Source organism: Coenobita brevimanus, chromosome 61 (assembly GCF_032717465.1).
Source record: "Coenobita brevimanus isolate Jiangsu-jjx chromosome 61, ASM3271746v2, whole genome shotgun sequence".
NCBI lineage: Eukaryota > Metazoa > Arthropoda > Malacostraca > Decapoda > Coenobitidae > Coenobita > Coenobita brevimanus.
Window position 1 is genome coordinate 2,122,626 of NC_137014.1, and position 17,192 is coordinate 2,139,817.

Consider the following 17,192-nt stretch of genomic DNA (forward strand, 5'->3'; position numbering starts at 1 on the left):
TGTAACTGATATTGTATTCCAGCTGTTGTCAGATTGCTTGTAGTAGGAAAGACCTGTCAAGTGGAAAATATATATCAAGCTTAGTATAATGACATGGGAGTGCAGTAGCAAGAATGGAGCATAAAATAATCACCTTAAAGGGGTTAGATAGTTGGCTGGAACTTTCTATGCTGTAAAATGATTTTGTTCTGTTAATATATTGCTCGTTGCAGTTGGCATGTGCTAATGTTGTGGTTTCCATTACAGGCAACATAGATGGGAGGAAGAGAAGGGCTGGATCATTAGGGTAAGTATGCTCTTCTCTTTAATATAATATAGATGTATGGGTTATGTACTCTTGATGTGTCCCCCCTTCCCCCCCCTCCCCCTTTTTTTTTTTTTTTTTTTTTTCTCACTTGGGGAAACATGAAGTAAGAATTACAGAAATGATGCTGTAACTCTTAATTTACTGTATGAGGGGTTATCTAATGTTGTAATATATTCTTGTTTGGAGACAGTACTAAAAGGTCAACAGCAGCCTATCATGGTTGCATGAGGAGGCAGCTGCAGCTTGTGACCTCAGTTGCAGGACTAACCTAAGTGTTAAATAGTCCTGATTTCATCCCCTTCAGTACAGTGATAAGCTTTTAATTTATTTGCATCCTTTTCACACTACCCTCAGGCAATTTTACTTGGCCTTGGAGAGACTCTTTTAAACTACAGTGGGTATTTATATTGTTCTTAGACTCTTATTATAAAAGGTCTCCCATAAGATGCATAAAATTATCTGGAGAAATGTTGTTAAATTTACATCACTGTGTTGAAGGGGTTATACACATGCTGAATTACTGGTATGTCTGGCCCGGCAGCCTGGACTTAAAGATTAATGGACAGCAGGCAAATGTGCTTCACTGTGAACGAAGTCTTTGCAGTGAATCAGTGACCCAGTATAAAAATTTGAAACAACAGTTTAGTACAAATATTGAATCGGCATGTGGGTAAAATGTATTGGTGTTTGCTGTAGTTTGTCGTTTATATTTACAGTACTTATGCACAGTGTGGGTACAAATTTAAGTACATTCCCTCCTTGCTTTTGTAGGTACACCTTTTTAATGCAGAAAGTGCTAATGGAAGAATTCAGTCACAAGGCTGTCTACCTGTAATATTGCTATCAGTACTGCTATATGTAAATTGAATTTTATTTTGAAGAAAACTTCAACTCAACAGATGAGGGACAGTTGGGGATGGTATTTAATGGGGTGACTGTGGGAGTAGTATTTAGTGGGTGACCATGGGAGTAACATAGAGGGATGACTGTGGGAGTAGCACTTGGTGGGGTGACTGTAAGAGTAACATATAGTGGGGTGACCATGGAAGTAGCATTTGGTGGGGTGACCATGGGAGTAATATTTGGTGGGGTGACTGTGGGAATAACATTTGGTGGGGTGACTGTGGGAGTAACATTTGGTGGGGTGACTATGGGAGTAACATTTGGTGGGGTGACCCTAGGAGTAACATTTGGTGGGGTGACCGTGGGAGTAACATTTGGTGGGGTGACCGTGGGAGTAACATTTGGTGGGGTGACTGTGGGAGTAGCATTTGGTGGGGTGACCGTGGGAGTAGCATTTGGTGGGGTGACTGTGGGAGTAACATTTGGTGGGGTGACTGTGGGAGTAGCATTTGGTGGGGTGACCGTGGGAGTAACATTTGGTGGGGTTACTGTGGGAGTAGCATTTGGTGGGGTGACCGTGAGAATAACATTTGGTGGGGTGACCGTGGAAATAGCATTTGGTGAGGGACCCTTGGTTGCTTGGTTGGGAGTAGCATTTGGTGAGGGGCACATATGAGTAGCATTTTTACAGTATTGATTTTAACTTGTTTGTTATGTTCGTTTGTTTATAAAGGCTCCAACATGCTTGCACATGTCGGGCTTGGTCACCTAATGGTGACTTTCCACACTGCTCAATCTCTGACAACCCCCTATTCAGTCTCTTATCCCTGAGGTCACACTGTATGACCCCGTCCCAGGTGTTTTTCGGTCTGCCCTTTGCATTCCTACCCCCGATGTTCACACTTCTCACCTCCCATGCCCAGTTGTCATTCTCCATCCTCTCCACATGCTCAAACCATCTCAGTCTACCCTTCCTCATCACAACACCAATTCATTCTCAACTCCTCAAACATAAACCTAGCTACCCCAGGCCCCGCATTCAAGAACACACCACACATCTATATGATGATTGACATTTCTGTACGGTTGATCCTTTGAATATCTTCTTCCTTTACAAAAGCCCAGGCCACACCACCACCACAACACTACACTCCTAACACAAACTGCATACAAAGATCCCTTAGCACAGAGGGAGAGTCCTCTCGATGTCTGAAGAGGCAACAGCTCCTTGACTTCCTCCAACCTCTTCCTACCCTAGCCACAAAGCTAGCTCCAGCCCCACCTCAAGCACATAACATGTCTCCTAAATAACAAACTTCCACACACCCAAGAGGCTTGCCAGCAAGATCATTCCTTTTATGCCTGACGATCTAACATCTTCTCCCTGAGACTGCACACACGAAATCAGCATTATCTCATAGTCTGCCTCTAATACCACTACATCTCTTAGGCATCCACTTATAAGAAACAGTGGACATGATTGGGTTACTTCCCACACCGTTGTGGCAATCTGCACATGGCTATTCTCTCTCTTCTTTGATAATACTGCCACGAGCCTTAGATATCATCACTTTCGCATTTTCTGTATATACTGTCAAACCCATGCATCCCAATCCTTGTCTTCACTTCCTAAATCTTTCTTCTGCCTCCCACACATGCTCTGCAACCAGCACCAAGTTATCACCGTAGTACCTCTTCCATGGGAGTCCATTTCTGAAGATACGTGAGAGAGCTTCAAGCAAACCTTAAGGGGCTAAAGACTGACCCGTGATGTGTGCCAACATTCATGGAAAGAACAAAGATAAAACTTGCTCCATTGCCAGGGAATGTAGGCATAAAAAAACAGGAACTAAAGATACCCTACCACTCTTGATAATATTTACAGTTCTGTAATTAATATAACAAAACATAGATACAGTACCAGTATTGTTGGTGACCTCCATTGTAACTGTTGGATTAATACTTGAATGTTGCCGTATGATTTAGTTTTGTGAACAGCATTTCATATTCCTTAAAAACAATGAAAATGTCTACATATTTCTTTACTCATGATTATGGTAATGGTACATTTTAATTAATGAAATCCTTGCTGTATTAAGCAGTACGTTCTTGTTACGGTAATTAATTTTGAACTACCAGCATATGAAGAGGCACATTCAAGTTTGGTAATAATGTTTATAATGGAGTCAAAGGCCAGCATTAAATTTCCAAAAAGATTTATTACTTTTCAAGTGTCTATATTCAGTGATCCCTTGGTTGTCGCTCATAATTGGTACTGAACATGGTGCGTGCTAACAGAATTGCATGATAAAGAAAGCAGAGAACGTATGGAATTTATCCTAATTGGTACCAGGCATCCCAGTTGCAAGCCCAAATTTCCTTTCTACGACAGTTTAGACCCTCAAAATAAATAAATACTATTACAATAAGTATCAGAATCGCACAGAGGCATGGTTTGGTCAATAGAAAGTGATGAAAAGGGCACAATAAGGAAGGAACACATACCATAGAGAGACCTGAGATGGGTTTGAGGTAAGGGGTTCTGAGGCTAAGGGGTGCAGAGTTAGTGATCACCACCTGGAATTAACTCCTAACGTAGGGCCTCATCTTTGAATCCCTCAAAGCAATCAGAAACCACAAATACTGCACCATCATTGTTGGCAGAAACCAGCCCATGTGTACGATAATGATATTTTTTCGTTGAAAAATGTTTCGATAACAGTAGGAGTGCAGATTATCATTGTGCAGTGATGATGAAAATTGCTACAACAAAGTGCGCTGTAACCAAAGGAGCACTGTATTTTTGTTTTTAGTTTTCATAAACCTCATATCTTGTGTCAGAGTACTCATTCCTGTGGTAAAAGGTTTACGCCTGTAGTCTTGAAGCGATGGCATGGGTTACCCTCCCTGCACCCCGCTCGAAGTGGACGCTCGTACCTTCAACGTAAGTGGTAATCTTGAAAGCATGGGAGTGCACCCCTTCTTGTGGGTAGCTGCTGCAAACAGTTGGTAATGCTGATAAATTTTAAAATTTAAGATTTTCAATTAAAAAAAGTATATGACAGTTTCTAAGCTTCACATACGATATAATCTCGTATTGTTGGGAAGTCTTACCTTTCTTATTATAAAAGACTGGCATTTTTTCTTGAATACTCTGTATAAGAGTATGCATACAGGCTTTGGAGAATCTCTGCCATAGGAAAAATTTGGTGTCAGACATAGCTTCAAAGGGTTCATGCAGTCAGTAATAATCCTGTGAATATGCCTTGACTGGTCATACCAATTTTGTCTATATTTCTGCCCCAAATTCTGGTTTTTGCCATTTTTCCCACCCAGAACCCCGAAACGCCACCAGTCCCCCAAGACAGGTGTGGGGGGGAGGTTAATATGAAAACCTGTCAAGGGTATTGAAAATAAAGGCCAAATTCGTTCAGATTTCACCTAGATACACCAGAATAACATACTGCCCAGACAAAACAAAATATCCTGTAGTGCGAATTTGTAAAAGTTTGCTGAACGCAAACGTGAGACTTCATATTTCACACTAATTACCTGTGTACGAGTCATCTGTATAGGTAAAGCTCGGCCAGTTTTTTACCGTAGGAATCATTTCATGAACTAATCAAAATAACCATAAAGGTATCATGCACCATATTTGATAAACAGCCTTGTAGAAATATTGAAAATAAAATGAAAGTGGAAACAGAAACTTATCTATGTTTTCGTCTTGTCGTAAATTAACCATCTCTGTAGAAGTGGTGAAGTCTTTTAAAACGATATCAGTTTTAAACACTTATTTTTTTCTTTACACGATATTTTTTATCATTAAATTAAAATTCCTGTCACACACACCATACAGTCCCTCAAATTCTACATAGTTGTCCATGCACGAGGCTGCTATAACATGATGAAGGGGCATGCGAAGGGGTTCTTTGAGACTCCGCTCGGATTCCAGTACTATGCTACAGTAATCCTCTCCCATTCGGCAGGGAACGCTGTCCCTTTTGTGTGTTAAGATTACCAAAAGATACCGGTAGGGCAAGGTGAACGCCTGCCCACAGTTTAAAACTGCGGTCCCCGGTGTTTCCCTATTGACCCAAAATAGTGTTAGAACTCTAGGAAGTATTACCGTTGGTGCTGATACAGTTACAGTACCTGAGCACCTAGGACTCTGAGATTGGAGGAAAGTTCTTGGACCAGTCAGTTGGTGTATCTTTGTATTTTATTTTTGCATTCACCAGCCTATTTCACTCTGTAGGGCAGACCCCTACTAGTGAAGGGATTAGTAAAAGCTATGTCTAACATTCTGCATGGCCTGCCTTCTCCATAAAGTGAGAGCTTTGCTTAACGGAGCATCTGAGTGTATAATGATGGTGCTTCATCTGAGTTTTCTAGAGCATCAGCCAACTCAACCATAGCCTTTCCAAGCCACCCAGCATGGTCCATCAGCTCTTAGCTGAGCATGCAGAAAATGGAAAATGGGGGAGGATGGGGCTTGTATTCTTGGCTGACTTCACCCCAAAGCTTCCAGGGTAAGCTGAGATGACCGTCCTACAGAAATGAAATGTGTAGGACAAGGAGACCTTTAAGTGATGTAATGTCATCCTAGGCAGAGGGAGTTCCTTGAAGCCAAGCAGTACCGGTATACTGGGTGCCTGGAATGACGTGAATGTCAGAAGTGTCTATAAAGCTTCAGCAAGTGGTGCCAGTGGAAGGTTCTTGAAGTTATTACACGTCCCTGCTATTCCTTGTTCCATTAAGTTATTCCTTTTCCTTTAAGTTATCACACGTCCTTGCTATTCCTAATTTTCATTGAAGACTTAACATTGCACCGATGCCATGTAATGCCTCTCCTCTCCAATATATGGAAATGCTGTCATGGCGTCTTGAAGCGGTGCAGATGGTCTTGGGGCGCACTTTCCTTAGGTCGATGGGAAATCAGGATTTGAAGTTTAAGGACGATAATCTTGTGTGGTTAGGAAGTTTACTAACGCCTCTTCCTTACCGGTTTATTTTCGCATCTGCTTCGTTAATTAATCTTGCGTTTTATTCGTGCATTCTGTGTTGATATTAAAAAGGTATGAAAACAAAAAAGGGAATATTAATGAGTAGTTAGGAAAATAAATCATTAAGGAAGAGGTGCTAGGGAACCTCCTTACCTGATGAGAGTACGGTCCCTGTTGTGTTTCCATCTCCAACTTCGTGAACTGTAGGTTAGGGCAGAAGTGAATGTTTGAGAAGTCAGAAGTGGAGAAGTACATGAGAGAGGAGGGGGAATGAGTTGGAGAAAAGGCAGCCTGATGTAGAGGACAGAGTGACATGGAGGCGATTTGTTTGTGGTCACCCCTTCTGGGATTAAGGTGTCTGGCTCCAGATCGATATATTTCCTCTTTATGGAGGTGATGGATGGTCTTATTCTCCTCTGGCCATCCAAGGGGCCTTCCATCTTGCTCTTTTCCCCCACAGCACCCATCAGTGTTCACCCCCACAGCACCCATCAGTGTTCACCCCACAGCACCCATCAGTGTTCCCCCACACAGCACCCATCAGTGTTCAACCCCACAGCACCCATCATTGTTCACCCCCACAGCACCCATCAGTGTTCACCCCCACAGCACCCATCAGTGTTCACCCCCACAGCACCCATCAGTGTTCACCCCCACAGCACCCATCAGTGTTCAACCCCACAGCACCCATCAGTGTTCAACCCCACAGCACCCATCAGTGTTCAACGCCACAGCACCCATCAGTGTTCACTCCCACAGCACCCATTAATGTTCACCCCCACAGCACCCATCAGTGTTCACCCCTACAGCACCCATCAGTGTTCACCCCCACAGCACCCATCAGTGTTCACCCCCACAGCACCCATCAGTGTTCACCCCCACAGCACCCATCAGTGTTCACCCCCACAGCACCCATTAATGTTCACCCCCACAGCACCCTTCAATGTTCTGTGCTCACCGTTGGATGGACGACATACATGTACCATCTTGGGTCACTGGATTGCAACTTCGCGAAAAATTTTTACTTTTGCCGAAGCATAAAGGTGATTCTTGCGGCTTTTATGCGCGGTTAAGTTTCGCCTCGCCCTTTGCCACAGCTGATGACTGGTGTGAGATGTTCCCCCAAACCTCACAGCGCTTGATGGCCTTTTTTACGAGCCCCAAGCCTAACTGTTCCCTGGGGCTTCACTCGCCTCTGGACATGGGAAGAGTAAGTTTTGGGCTACATACACCATCACCCCCATGTCTTCTTTAGCCGCGCAATTGTTGACTACTCAGGGACTTGTATTCCAGTTCTTATATATGGGGCAGTCACTAAGTATGGCACTTTGAAAGAGGATGAAATCAGAGGCATTTTCTCTCTTCAGCTGCCTCCCTCACACTGACATCCTTCATTCTTATCGCATTTAACACAGTGCTTATTGCTCTCTATATTACCAGTACTGTGCCATGCTGCTGCAGTGAATAATATTAACATTTCAGTTATATTACTGTGGACACAAGCACAGCACCAGTCTGCTCTCTAATGCTAAAGTTAACCGGAATTCTCAGTCTAAAGTTAACTGGTCTTTTCAGTCCAAAGGTATCTGGTATTTTCAGTGTATGTATTAAACTGGTCAGCTCAGGAATTGCATGTCTCTGGCTTTGTTTCTCTGCCCATGTCCTTCAGTCTTTTCAATCTAATATATATCCAGGGATTTTGGTTTGAAGAGATCTTGATTTTCCTTTGTTGAATTTGGTTTGAAAGGAATATAGTTTGTAGACATCAGCCTTTGGTTCTTTATTTCTCCCGCAGGTATTTTTCAGCAAGATTTTTATTGGCCGTCTGTAGCATGGTGAGGCGATATTGTGTGTGTGTGTGTGTGTGTGTGTGTGTGTGTGTGTGAACCAGTCTGTTTACCTGTGTATCTGTGTATATCTGTCTGTCTGTCTGTATCTATCTGTGTATATAATTACGAAATATGACAAGGCTAGCGGTAGAGTCCACACAGGTATTGACAGTAATGAGCCAACACCTGTCCACCTGAGGCACGTAATCGCAATATCACCTGTAGAATGTTCTGTGTAATTTTCTAATAGCCTTGAATACACTTAAAGCATTGTTCTGCCCCTCCAGTATTTTGCCCTGAGGAAAATTGGTTCTAGGGACATTAAGTGGTAGGTGAGATGGCCACTTTCTATGTCAGGGAGAAGATGGCCACTTTGTATGTCAGGGAGAAGATGGCCACTTTTTATGTCGGGGAGAAGATGGCCACTTTGTATGTCAGGGAGAAGATGGCCACTTTGTATGTCAGGGAGAAGATGGCCACTTTCTATGTCAAGGAGAAGATGGCCACTTTGTATGTCAGGGAGAAGATGGCCACTTTGTATGTCAGGGAGAAGATGGCCACTTTCTATGTCAGGGAGAAGATGGCCACTTTCTATGTCAGGGAGAAGATGGCCACTTTCTATGTCAGGGAGAGGATGGCCACTTTTTTGTGTCGGAGAAGATGGCCACTTTCTGTGTCAGGGAGAAGATGGCCACTTCTATGTCAGGGAGAAGATGTTGTGTGTTATTAGATATGGGGAATTGAATGGGGTGATGGAGTTTATTGACCATTCCCATTTTTTGATTGTGTATGTGTGTGTGTGTGTGTGTGTGTGTGTGTGTGTGTGATTCGATGAAGGTAATATTGAGTTGGCCAGCCCCATTTATTTTTTTTTTATGTCGTATTAGGTGGGGATGATTTAGAGCCTTGGCCAGCCCCTCAGAGATAGCACAAGTGTAGGAAGCTCAGTAAAAAGTTAGTAAATTCAATAAAAAAGTCTATTCTTCCTACTGATATTTTTTTTCTCTAACGGTATAATACAGAGCACCAGCCGACGCCTCTTGTCAGACTTGCTGTATGTAGAGTTAATTAAAAAAAAGTTCAGGAAAGTCCAGATTTGAGGACTTGTAATGTATCCTTTTTTGGTTTTTATTTGGACGATACAGGGCCGGAGTCTAGTTTTTTTTTGTTGGGGGGGGGGTTCAGGTGCGGTGTGTGACGTTCATATTCACCGCTCCAGATTTACCAGCGTTATTTCCTTCATCGTAACTTATCCCTAATTTTCATCCATCCGCGGCGTATTTTGCGTTGCGCAGCGACTGAAAGAGAGAGTGTTGCGGCTCCACCTCCTCTCCATAGCACTTCTTCGTGACTGGCTTGGTATTTTGGTGTTAATCTGTTGCTACGGTTGACTTTACGAGATTTAGAGGTGGCAGTTTTAGTCAGATTAAGAAGGACTGTTATTGGTTGTAGTCTTCATCAACTCCTTCACTCCAATGACGCGTTTTTTTTTTCATACCAGCTTTTGATTTTACTCAGTGTCCTTTCCCCCCCCCTCTCTCCTCCCCCTCTCCCTCTCCTCTCCTCTCGCTTCTCCCCCCCCCCTCCTCCCCATCTTCCAACCTTTCCTTCCGGTCCCACACTCCTCCTCCTCCTCCTCCTCCTCCTTTTTTTCCACACCTCCCCTATTCACATACTTCTCTTCCCCCCCCCTCTCTCTCTCTCTCTCTCTCTCTCTCCCTCTCTCTCTCTCTTTTCCCCCCACCCGCTTCCAGCTCAATTAGTTTTTGCCTTGTGTGTGTGTGTGTTTAAGTTTCCAATGAGCAACCCCCTCCTTCCCCCTCTGTCTCCCCTCCCCCTTCCCCATGCTTCCATCCCTCCCTCCCCCTTTCCTCCCCGCTTCTTCCCTCCCCTCGTCTCATTGTACGCGTGATGGTTTAAGCAATTTTTTAGCGTAATCAAGGAAGCTGTAAAGGTGCAATTAAGCCTCCTCACCTGGTCTGATTTATGACTATTGACATGTTTCTTGCGGTAGAGAGAATTCATTACCTGGGTTTTCATTATTTGTGACTCCTATGACTCCCAGGTAAAGAAAATCGTATGGGGTTAAGTCGGAAGAGAACGAGTGTTAAGGAGCATAACGGTGTGAAGTCAGGCTGCTGTGTGTTTAGCTAGAATGTGTATTTCCCAGTATAGCAGTGTTAATAGGCTGCTGCTGTGTGTGTGTGTGTGTGTGTGTGTGTGTGTGTGTGTGTGTGTGTGTGTGTGTTTCGTCTCTGGCTTCTGTCTCACTCCCAGCTCAGTAAGATCAGCAGAGGTTAAGATGGGATGAAGTGCTGGAGTGGGTTGTGAGGCTAACAGTTTTAATATCGAGTGTGCTGTGTTTTTCTGCTCTCCGCCTCCCAGATTTCACTCCCAGTTCAATAAAATCGCGTGGAATATAGTGCTTGAGTTGGGATGAAGTGCTTGAGTGAGTCGTGAGGCCAACAGTGTGAGTATCGAGTTTGCTATGTTTTTCTGCTCTCCGCCTCCCAGATTTCAGTCTCAGTTCAATAAAATCGCATAGAATATAGTGCTTGAGTGGGTTTGAGGATAGCCTGTAATTTAGGGTATGGAGTATTTTTTGTATTTTTGTTTTTCCTTCCTCTGTTCATCTTGTTAAAAAAAAAAAAAATAAGACCCAAGTGCCTGTGCCTCCCTTTCTCAGATGCATAAAATCGTCTGGCTTCAGGTGGATTAGAGGGATTAGAACACTTTATTTGTAGATGGTTGGGAGTTAAACATATCAGTGTCAAGTTTACCTGAGCAACACCTGGTCCGTATTGTTGGTTAAGGAAACTCCATAACCTCTCCTTTAGCGATGTATTTTCCAGTCAAGTTTACCTGGCTTGATAATTGTATAGGCAACACCTGTTCTGTATTGTTAGTTAAGGATGTTCCCTAACACCTCTTCCTTAACGATTTATTTTCCAGTCAAGTTTACCTGGCCTGATAATTGTATGCTCAACACCTGGTCTGTAATGTTGGTTAAGAAACCTCCCGAACACATTTTCCTTAGCTATTTATTTTCCAAACTACCCATTATTATTATTATTATTATTATTATTATTATTATTATTATTGCTTCATATATCTTTTTAATATCGTTATAGATTGCCTGAATAACACACAGAAATCTAGCAACGGAGCAGAGGCAGGAATAAACCGGTAAGGAAGAGGTGTTAGTAACCTTCCCAGCCACACAAGAATACCGTCTTGGGTTCGCATTCTGGTCGGGTAAGGACGCTCCCTGACACCTCTTCCTTAGCGATTTACTTTTTGGACATGGTTATTATCCTTTTGTACGTTTTGCAGAGTTTGTTGATACTAGAATGATTATTACGGACGCGGAGAGGAAGAATAGACAAAATAAATTGCTTAGGAAAAGGTGTTAGGGAGTTTCCTTAATAGACTACTGTTTACTAAGCTCATTTTTACATTAACTTAGCCCAGATTTTCACCTTTGTGCAGATTATTTTACGTGGGTCGGTGGTAAAGCAAGACAATGCTTTAAATCCTCCCCATAACACTTCTTCGTGTCTAGCATCGTATTCTAGTGCCAGTCTCTTGTTACAAACTCAGTATTTACGGTGGAGAGACGGCAGTATTGAGAGAGAGAGAGAGAGAGAGAGAGAGAGAGAGAGAGAGAGAGAGAGAGAGAGAAATATCGCCTTCACAATCACACTTAAAAGATCGGAAGGCAATATTGAGAGAGAGAGAGAGAGAGAGAGAGAGAGAGACTGCTACCTCTTTCCCAGACACTCTAGTAAGAATGAACCTGGATTCTTTCAGCAACACTCAACATGTAGCCTGTCATCCTTTGCCTTTAAGCTAGTACTCCTAAATTTAATACTTCAGTTATTATTATTATTTTTATGATTATTATTATTCCTATTATTTTTCTTCTTCTTCTTCTTCTTATTATTATTATTACTATTATTATTATTACATATTATTATTATTATTATTATTATATTATTATTATTATTTATTTAATTACTACTACTACTACTACTATTATTATTATTATTATTATTATTATTATTATTTCAGTCAGTATCGTATTTTAAAAGCCATAACTCAGTTTTAACTCGAAATTTCTTTGTGTCGTGTGTTTTAGGCCATTTACCCCTTCAGTCCGATGGTGTGCTGTTTATCATATCTCCAGACGATTTTATTCAGCTGAGAGAGATGCCAAAGTGAAGGAGCTGGATTTTTCTGGCCTTGGGTTCCTTCTTTATATAAAAAAAATGGAAAATGATTGTTCTTGTCTTTTTCACTCGGTCTTTGTTCCAGGATTTCACACACACACACACACACACACACACTCTCTCTCTCTCTCTCTCTCTCTCTCTCTCTCTCTCTCTCTCTCTCACCGCAGCCTTGTTGGTGTCGGTGGAGCAGGTCTCTAATTTCCACCAAATCTGTCGCGTTGGAATAATAGCCATTTTGGCGCTCACCATCCACTCACTCAATGTATTGCTGCTGTCGGGTGTCTGCCCTTTCCTCTCCTCTTTTCATTTATTCTTTCCTCGTCCTTCTGCCTACGGGTAACTTTACACTCCCTCTTCTGTCTTTCTTTCCTTCATTCTTTCCTCTTCCTTCTGCCTGTGGGTGACTCTACACTGAGTGACAAACCAAATGGTTTCCTGTACACCAGGGAACCATTTACTACGCTGGGTGGTAACCATATAACCAAATTTTGGCGCCTGGTGGGTTAGTGGGTAAGTACGGCGCTCCGATCGGATTGAGCCGGTGTAGGTTTATATCCAAGGGATGGTTGGGGTTTATTGCTCACGTAATGCCACACAGGGATGAGTGAGACTGATCAGTCTCATCTCAAATGTCAGGACCAACTTGCTTAGCCCAGGCCTCCTACGCTCCTCATGGGGCAACTTAAGATTGGATGATGAAGGAATGAATAATTGATGTCTTCGTTTCAGGGGAGGGGGAAAGGGAAGGGGGAAGGGGGCTTGCAGGAAGTGGGGAGGGGACTGAGTGGGGAGGTGGAGGTATGTGGAAATGGAGGGGAGGGAGTGGAGGGGTATGGTTGGTGAGGTGGTGGGCTGGTGGTGGGGAGGCCTGAGTGGGGCAGGTGGAGATGGTGAGGTGGATGGCTAGAGGTGGAAGGGCGTGGATAGGGAGGCTAGGAGGTGGAGGGGGCTGAGGTGGGTGTGTGTGTGGAAGAGAAGAGGGGGTGGAGGAAGGATGGGGTTAAATCGGTTCTTTGGTCTCATGTCTTCCTTCCGTCACTCGTTATTCGCACCTGTGGCCAGTGTACGTGTGTGTGTGTGTGTGTGTGTGTGAGAGAGACAGAGAGAGAGCCATTTCGGTCATTTGGGCAGGCCGAACCACCCGACTCCTCATTACATTCATATTCTCTTCAGATCTCTCTCTCTGTCTCTCTCTCTCTCTCTCTCTCTCTCTCTCTCTCTCTCTCTCGTAAATAAGTGTGGGTCATGTGGATCAGGCGTTTTTTTTTTTTGTTTTTGTGCTATAGATCGAAGGTAAATGGAGAGAGAGGGGGGGGGTTGACAGTGGACAGTTAGGTGGAGTTGTGGTTGAGTGGAGCCCATATCCTGCCTGGGGTCATCCTGCACCCCCCCCCTCTCTCTCTCTCTCTCTCTCTCACACACACACACACACACACACACACACACACACACACACACACACACACATTTTTCTTCCTGTCAGTTGTTCCTTCCGAGAGAGATGGGGGGAGTCATCTATGTAACCACTGCATTCATTCATCCATGCACTCGCTTTGCAATGGCCGGAGAGAGAGAGAGAGAGAGAGAGAGAGATGGGATAGGGGTGTTGTGTTCTTTACAGCCAGTCCATCCATCCATCTATCCATCCATCCATCCTTCCGTCCATCCATCCATCCATCTATCGATCCATCCATCTATCGATCCATCATATTCATCCCTCCGCCTACCTGCCCACCCATCCACCCTCCATCCATCCACCCACCCACCCACCCATCCATCAATCCACCCACCCATCCCTTTCTCCCTCCCTCCCTTCACTCACACCCATCCATCCATCCATCCATCATATTCATCCCTCCACCCATCTTTACATTCCTCCCTCCCTCCCTCCATCCACTCACCCATTCATCCCTCCCTCCCTCCCATCCACCTACCCACCCCTCCCTGCCTCCCACACTCGGTCCACTGGGAGTTAAATGGTCCGTGATGGTCTTTGTTGGTCCTCCTCTTCGCCATGTCAACACTCACGCTTTTTACCCCCACTCCGTCAACACCGAGGCCTGGTATCTACTTCAGCACGGGATTTATTGGCCACTTCTTCGTGATTAGCATGCCTTGGGATGAGTGTGTTTTAATCTGTCTTATGGTCTTTGTTTTTGTTTTTATTTTATTTTCATTTCTTGTGGTTCAGATGAGTCTTTGTTTAGCTCATTCTCTCTCTCCCTCTCTCTCTCTCTCTCTCTCTCTCTCTCTCTCTCACACACACACACACACACACACACACACACACACACACACACACACACACACACACACACACACCATCACTGACGCGTGTTCATTCGTTCTTTCCTTTTTCCTTCCTTCCTCCCTTCGTCCATCTCCTTCCTTCCTTCCTTCCTTCCTTCCTCCCTTCGTCCATCTCCTTCCTCCCTCCTTCCTTCCTAAACACCCACCAGACCCAACAGACAGAGCATTGGCCCCCCCGATAACGTTACTGTGTTTGTGGACTTTTGTTTTTTTTTTTAACTGTTTTGAAACGTGCCTGCAAACGTTTATATTGTGTTCGTCACTACAAACGTTTTTTCTCGTCACTACAAACGTTTTTTCTCATCACTACAAACGTTTATTCTCACGTCACTACAAACGTTTATTCTCACGTCACTGTAAATGTTTATATTCTTGTGTTCACGTCACTACAAACGTTTTTCTGACGTCACTACAAACGTTTATTCTCACGTCACTACAAACGTTTATATTGTCTTCACGTCACTACAAACGTTTATTTTCACGTCACTACAAACGTTTATATTGTGTTCACGTCACTACGAACGTTTATGTACTTGTGTTCACGTCACTACAAACGTTTATTCTCACGTCACTACAAACGTTTATATTATTTTTCACTTGTCTTTCTTGATGTCTTACAGATGCTTATATTTGTTAGGTTAGGATAGGTTAGGTTGGGTTAGGTTAGGTTAGGTTAGGTTGAGTTAGGTTAGGTTGAGTTAGGTTAGGTTAGGTTAGGTTAGGATAGGTTAGGTTAGGTTGAGTTAGGTTAGGTTAGGTTGAGTTAGGTTAGGTTAGGTTAGGTTGAGTTAGGTTAGGTTAGGTTAGGTTGAGTTAGGTTAGGTTGGGTTAGGTTAGGTTAAGTTAGGTTGAGTTAGGTTAGGTTAGGTTGAGTTAGGTTGGGTTAGGTTAGGTTGGGTTAGGTTAGGTTAGGTTGAGTTAGGTTAGGTTAGGTTAGGTTAGGTTGAGTTAGGTTAGGTTAGGTTAGGTTGGGTTAGGTTAGGTTGGGTTAGGTTAGGTTGAGTTAGGTTAGGTTAGGTTGAGTTAGGTTAGGTTAGGTTAGGTTGAGTTAGGTTAGGTTAGGTTGAGTTAGGTTAGGTTAGGTTGAGTTAGGTTAGGTTAGGTAAGGTTGAGTTAGGTTAGGTTAGGTTGAGTTAGGTTGGGTTAGGTTAGGTTGAGTTAGGTTGGGTTAGGTTAGGTTGAGTTAGGTTGGGTTAGGTTAGGTTGGGTTAGGTTAGGTTGAGTTAGGTTAGGTTAGGTTGAGTTAGGTTAGGTTAGGTTAGGTTGAGTTAGGTTAGGTTAGGTTGAGTTAGGTTAGGTTAGGTTAGGTTGAGTTAGGTTAGGTTAGGTTGAGTTAGGTTAGGTTAGGTTGAGTTAGGTTAGGTTAGGTTGAGTTAGGTATGGTTAGGTTGGGTTAGGTTGAGTTAGGTTAGGTTAGGTTGAGTTAGGTTAGGTTAGGTTGAGTTAGGTTAGGTTAGGTTAGGTTAGGTTAGGTTGAGTTAGGTTAGGTTAGGTTGGGTTAGGTTTGGTTGGGTTAGGTTTGGTTAAGTAAAGTTGGGTTAGGTCAGGTTAGGTTAGGTTGGGTTAAGTAAGGTTGGGTTAGGTTAGGTTAGGTTGAGTTAGGCTAGGTTAAGTAAGGTTGAGTTAGGTTAGGTTAGGTAGGGTTAGTTTAGGTTGAGTTAGGTTAGGTTAGGCTAGGTCAGGTTAGGTTAAGGTGGGTTAGGTTAAGTTAGGTTAGGTTAAGTAAGGTTAGGTTAGGTTAGGTTAAGTTGGGTTAGGCTAGGTTAGGTTAAGTTAGGTTAGGTAAGGTTAGGTTAGGTAAGGTTAAGTTAGGTCAGGTTAAGTTAAGTTAGGTTAGGTTAAGTTAGGTCAGGTCAGGTTGAGTTAGGTTAGGTTAATTTAGGTTAGGTTAGATTAAGTTAGGTGTAAATGTTTATATATCTTCCTCTGTACAAATGTTTATATATCTTTCTCTGTACAAATGTTATATATTCCTCTGTACAAATGTTTATATATATCCCTTTGTACAAATGTTTATATATCTTCCTCTGTACAAATGTTTATATATCTTCCTCTGTACAAGTGTTTATATATCTTCCTCTGTACAAATGTTTATATATCTTCCTCTGTACAAATGTTTATATATCTTCCTCTGTACAAATGTTTATGTATACCTCTGTACAAATGTTATATATTCCTCTGTACACATGTTTATATATCACCCTCTGTACAAATGTGTATATATCTTCCTCTGTACAAATGTTTATATATCTTCCTCTGTACACATGTTTATATATCACCCTCTGTACACATGTTTATATATCACCCTCTGTACAAATGTTTATATATCTTCCTCTGTACAAATGTTTATATATCTCCCTGTGTACAAATGTTTACATATCTCCCTCACCACGTGCTTGTAAACGTTTTTCTGGTTTACTTACGTCACTGTAAACATTCACCGCATTTACTCACATCCTTTAGACGTTCACCTTATTTGCTCACGTATTTTAAACACTTATTTTTATTCATACACTCCCACAGATGTTAATTCTTCTGTTTATACGTCCACATAAACGTTAGCGTCCCCAGAAACGTTTATGATTGTACAGAACGTCATCACAGTTTTGCTCTCTCTCTCTCTCTCTCTCTCTCTCTCTCTCTCTCTCTAAACGTTTACTTTATT

General features: G+C 42.8%; 1 protein-coding gene across 2 annotated transcripts in view; it reads left to right on the forward strand.

Annotated features, from left to right (window-relative positions):
• tgo (Aryl hydrocarbon receptor nuclear translocator homolog tgo) overlaps positions 1-17,192 on the forward strand; it is a 261,601-nt gene that overhangs the window by 15,420 nt on the left and 228,989 nt on the right. For both annotated transcript variants that reach the window (XM_080275477.1, XM_080275478.1), the window contains exon 2: positions 247-286. In XM_080275477.1, coding sequence (XP_080131603.1) covers positions 247-286 — 40 coding nt within the window. The remainder of the gene's footprint in view (positions 1-246; positions 287-17,192) is intronic.